General features: G+C 41.2%; 1 protein-coding gene across 1 annotated transcript in view; it reads left to right on the forward strand.

Annotated features, from left to right (window-relative positions):
• cdkn1bb (cyclin dependent kinase inhibitor 1Bb) overlaps positions 1-5,000 on the forward strand; it is an 8,104-nt gene that overhangs the window by 1,588 nt on the left and 1,516 nt on the right. Inside the window, exons 1-3 of the mRNA XM_061969434.2 lie at positions 1-824; positions 931-1,059; positions 4,740-5,000. The exon at positions 1-824 is cut by the window's left edge and continues 1,588 nt beyond it; the exon at positions 4,740-5,000 is cut by the window's right edge and continues 1,516 nt beyond it. Coding sequence (XP_061825418.1) covers positions 434-824; positions 931-1,055 — 516 coding nt within the window. The 5' untranslated portion in view covers positions 1-433 and the 3' untranslated portion in view covers positions 1,056-1,059; positions 4,740-5,000. The remainder of the gene's footprint in view (positions 825-930; positions 1,060-4,739) is intronic.

Consider the following 5,000-nt stretch of genomic DNA (forward strand, 5'->3'; position numbering starts at 1 on the left):
CTTAAGAAAGGGGCGGACACATAATGCTTCAACCAATGAGCGTCCGTCCTTCTATTTGAACAGCGCCCGTCTGTCAATCATTCTATGACCCCGCCCTCCCTTCTAGCACTCTCTGTCAAGCTTTCAAAGTGTTTTTACTCAGTCGCCATATTGGCTGCGGGGAAGGACCTCCGTGCGGTGTCTCGTCTGTTTGTGGCCGACCGAGAGTGACGAGAAGCGGCTGCAAGTTACGCTCAGGCGACCCCTGCGGTTGTTGACGTTCGCATGGCATAAAAGTGTTTTTTCCACCCCCAGACGACGATTTTTTTTATTTTTTGGATATTACCCAGCAAGGATAGTTCGGTTTGTTGTTTTTTTCCACCAAAAAACTGGACGCTCCCGGCTTTTTTTGTGTGGTTTTCCCGTGTCTTGTCGGTGGTGGAGGCGGGGAAACATGTCGGATGTTCGACTATCCAGCGGCAGCCCGACCTTGGAGCGGGGCGAGCCGCGCGTACCGGAGCACCCCAAGCCGTCAGCCTGCCGGAACCTCTTCGGCTCGGTGGACCACAACGAGCTGCAGCGGGATTACAATGCACACATGCGGGAGATGGAGCAGGCCGCCGCCGCCAAGTGGGGCTTCGACTTCGCCGCGGACAGCTCGCTGGACACCGACGAGATCCACTGGCAGCGGCTGGACTGTCGCGACCTGCCCGGCTTCTACTCTCGGCCGCCGCGGACGAAGCGGAGTAACCGCCTGGATCTAACCGGGAATCATAGCTGCGTCGCGGCGGCGACCACCACCTGTGTGCCGGTGGAGCAGTGCAGGAAGAGACCCGCCTGTCACGGTACTTATCACCGGGACACTTTTATCTCCCCTCTTTTTCAGCATTTTTCACCCTTTTTTATTAATTTTTATTTAATTATTTTTGACCGTTTTTTCATTTTTCGCAGAGCCCTCCAACACAAGCAAAAGGTCTCACAACAGCCCGGGGGCCGAAGTCGCGTGTCCGAGCCGGGGTCGCTCGGCTGAACACACGCCCAGGAAGAGCAGCGGCAGCCCGGGAAGGCAAACGTGAGACGGTGAGTTTTTTTTTTTTTTTTATTTAATTTTAATTTTTGCCACCTCTTTTATAACACGAACTCCCCGCGTTGTTGTGTAAAAAAAATGGCGTGTTGTTGTCCTCCTTCACTAGTAGTAGTAGTAAAGTTGCCATGCACGCGCTTGTTTGTGCACTATTGGAGGGCGCGCGCACAGTCACTGAACACCTAGGTCGCGCGCACTACGTGAGTTGTAAACAAGGCGCGTGCACGAGTAGTAGTAACACGTCAGCAGACACTGCCCTCGGGCGCGTACGTGTCTGTGCGCGCGCACGCGGGGGGGGGGGGGCGTTGCTTCTCTGCACATCTGTCTGCGGGCGGAAGACACAAACTACAACTAAACAAAGTCTTTTAACTTGCAGAATGTTGACTAATACGATATTATTATATGCATCATTAGCATATTTCACCACGGAGAACATGCCTTTTGCTTTTTTTTTTATTATTAAATCAACAAACACAAGATACACTTACAATTAGTGCACCCTCCCTCCACCCCCATTTACACTCATTCACACAAAAGGGTTCTTTCCTTCTGTTATTAATATTCTGCTTCCTACGATATATATCAATGCAGTCTGCAAGGGACACAGTTATTAATATAACAATATATATCCATACAGTCTGCATGGGATACAGTTAATAATAACAATATAACAATATGTATCAATGCAATCTGCAAGGGATACAGTTAATAATAACAATATATTAGGGATACAGTACATGATTGTGTGTGCTGCTGGTCCACTAATAACACTTAATTTTACTCATTTTCATTAATTACTAGTTTCTATGTAACTATTTTTATTTAATTTTAGTTTATTTTTTGCTCAAGAAAATGTTTATTTTTACTGTTTTTTTTGTTGTCAATGAAATGAGATTGTTTACAAAGGGTTCTTAAAAGCAGGTCCACCTTCATTTATGTACCGTATTTTCCGCACCATAAGGCGCCCTGGGTTATAAGCCGCGCCTTCAATGAACGGCATATTTCAAAACTTTGTCCACCTATAAGCCGCCCCGTGTTATAAGCCGCATCTAACTGCGCTAAAGGAATGTCAAAAACAGTCAGATAGGTCAGTCAAACTTTAATAATATATTAAAAACCAGCGTGATGTGGGCGCGCATGGAGTCGTATATCAACATGGACGGAGCTGCGTGAAAAAAGCCACCCGGCCTCTTCGCGTAAACTTAAACTTCCCTTAACCACTCGCTCATCTTTTCTTCATCCATCCATCCCTTCGAGTTAGCTTTTATGATGACGCCGGCTGGAAAGGTCTCTTTTGGCAAGGTCTTCCTTTTGAATATCACCATGGGTGGAAGTTTCTGGCCATTAGCATGGCAAGCTAGAACCACAGTGAAGGATGACTTCTCATTCCCTGTGGTGCGAATATTCACCGTACGTGCTCCCGTTGTATCCACAGTGCGGTTCACAGGAATATCAAAAGTCAGTGGAACCTCGTCCATGTTGATAATGTTCTCTGGCCGGATCTTTTTTTCAGCTATCTTGTTTTTACAATATGCACGGAAAGTAGCCAGCTTTTCTTGAACGTCTTTAGGCAGTTGCTGTGAAATAGTAGTCCGTGTGTGGATGGAGAGATTGCGTCTTTTCATGAACCGGAAACCTGTCGCTTAGTAGGAGCCATTTTGTGGTCTTTACAGATGTAAACACACAAAGGAAATGAAACGTAATATCCGCGCGCTTCTTCTTCTTCTACGGGGGCGGGTGGTTGCTTACAGTAGAAGAAGAAGCGCTTCCTGTTCTATGGGGGCGGGTGCTTACCTTGGCGGTTGCTTGCGTAGAAGAAGAAGCACTTCCTCTTCTACGGGGAAAAAAGATGGCGGCTGTTTACCGTAGTTGCGAGACCGAAACTTTATGAAAATGAATCTTAATATTAATCCATATATAAAGCGCACCGGGTTATAAGCCGCACTGTCAGCTTTTGAGTAAATTTGTGGTTTTTAGGTGCGGCTAATAGTGCGGAAAATACGGTACACTCCAATTAGGGAACACAACAACAGATTGCATATAATAAATATATAAACAACATTACATTTTCAAAACAAGCATGTGAGAACTTACCATCTATTTCTGTTGTTTTGGCATCATTATCGGTTTCAACCATACAACTTTGTACAGTTAAAAAATGCTGAATAAATGTTTTAAAGAAAGTAATACTAAGTGAATATCTATTTTTGACCTTTAAAAATAAACCTTCTTCCGTATAATGAAATGGACAAAATCACTAAAGTACCAGAAACCACATCAAGCTTCATAAACAAACCAACATGCTTTAATGTTTGCACGTTTTAATGTCCACACTGCTGCAGTCTGAGCTTTTGAATGTGTCATTGTGCATGTTGTTTAGTGTACTTCAGGATAATAACCTTGCAGCATGTTACGTCGCCGTGCAGAGCGTTGAACTTGCACGTTTGAGTGCACACTATCAACATGTACTTGACTTGCAGATGCATATTGTTGCAGCTTGTTTATAATTCGGAATAACAACCTTTCAGTTTGCATGGCATGTCTTAAAGTTGAATTTCCAGTGTATTTTGATATTTGAATGACTAATCCTTGCATGGCAACCACCTCATTTGCATCTTACGTCAGACGGAAGAACTTTAAACTTGTATTTTTAGTCTTCATCTCCAGCCTTCTCTTTTTATATTATTGTTGTTGTTTTTCAATTAATGTGCAGCCTTTAGTGTTTACATGTTCTCCACAAATGCAAAACTTCCTAATTTGCATGTAATGTCACTATGGAACACGCTAAACTTCCCTTGTTCGTATGTATTTATTATATTATTATTTTTTTAGTATTTATGTGCATGTTCCCTTCAGCATGCATGTTGGATAATCATCATTTACAGCCTTGAAATTTGCATATTATGTATAAACTATTTTAGTATTAATGTGCATGCTCTTTGCAGAATGCATGTTGTTAGTTTGTGAGCTAATAAAGAAATATAATCATAACTTTACAGCCTCATAATTATCAAAATGTGTTGAGTGTGAATGTTCCTGCAGGGTTTAAAGCATTAAACTGACCTTCATGTCACTGCACTAAATGTTCTTTTTAGTTCTTTGATTTCATTTCTTTGTGCATGTTGCCTTCAGCTCTTAATGGTTTGTGATCATCTTAGCTTTCTAATTTGCATGTTGACTCACTGCTAGGTGCATAAATATGCATAGCTTTGTTTTTAATATCTTGTAATGTAGTAGCATGCTGCTTAGAACGGTAATAAAACTTGCACATTAAATATTAATTTGCTCGTGTTAGTAGTTTTTTAATAGATCTTGCAATATTTTGATTAAAGTGACACGCCCTCTGCCAAATGTCATGAATTAGAAATGGCTTTTTATTACATGAATAGAAGTTTACAAGTATTTAAGACATGTTTTCTTCTCCATGCATTGTAGTTAGAATAATGCCAAGGCTCGTGTTCTATATTGCACCAACTTCTGTAAAAATGCAAAAAAACAATTATAAAAAATGTTCTGGACTTTTCCTCAATTTAAACTCACTGTCTTATGTCAGCATTTTTACAAGGCTTTATGTAAGATATTCCTACATATATTTATTTATGTACGTATGTTCTGTCTTTTTATACTTGATATTTAAAAGGCTCATTTAATCATTGATTGTGTTTGTGTCTTACAGAGCTGAAGAAGCGTGTCCGACATTGGAAAGTCTTCAGTCGGTGTCGGTCAAACTTATTTTATTTGGGTGATATTTTATTTTTTAAGCATTTTTATTTTTATTTGATCTCATTTTGGAAGAAATTAAGTACACATCTTATGAGAAACATATCAGCTCTCCGTGAGGACGCTGTTGAAGCACTGAATAACAAAAAAAAACTTTAGAAAAAAACAAAAACAAACTTTTTTTGGCACTCAAAATGTTTCTTTTCCAGTTACTGCC

The sequence above is a fragment of the Nerophis lumbriciformis genome, linkage group LG10 (genome assembly GCF_033978685.3).
Source record: "Nerophis lumbriciformis linkage group LG10, RoL_Nlum_v2.1, whole genome shotgun sequence".
Classification (NCBI taxonomy): Eukaryota; Metazoa; Chordata; class Actinopteri; order Syngnathiformes; family Syngnathidae; genus Nerophis; species Nerophis lumbriciformis.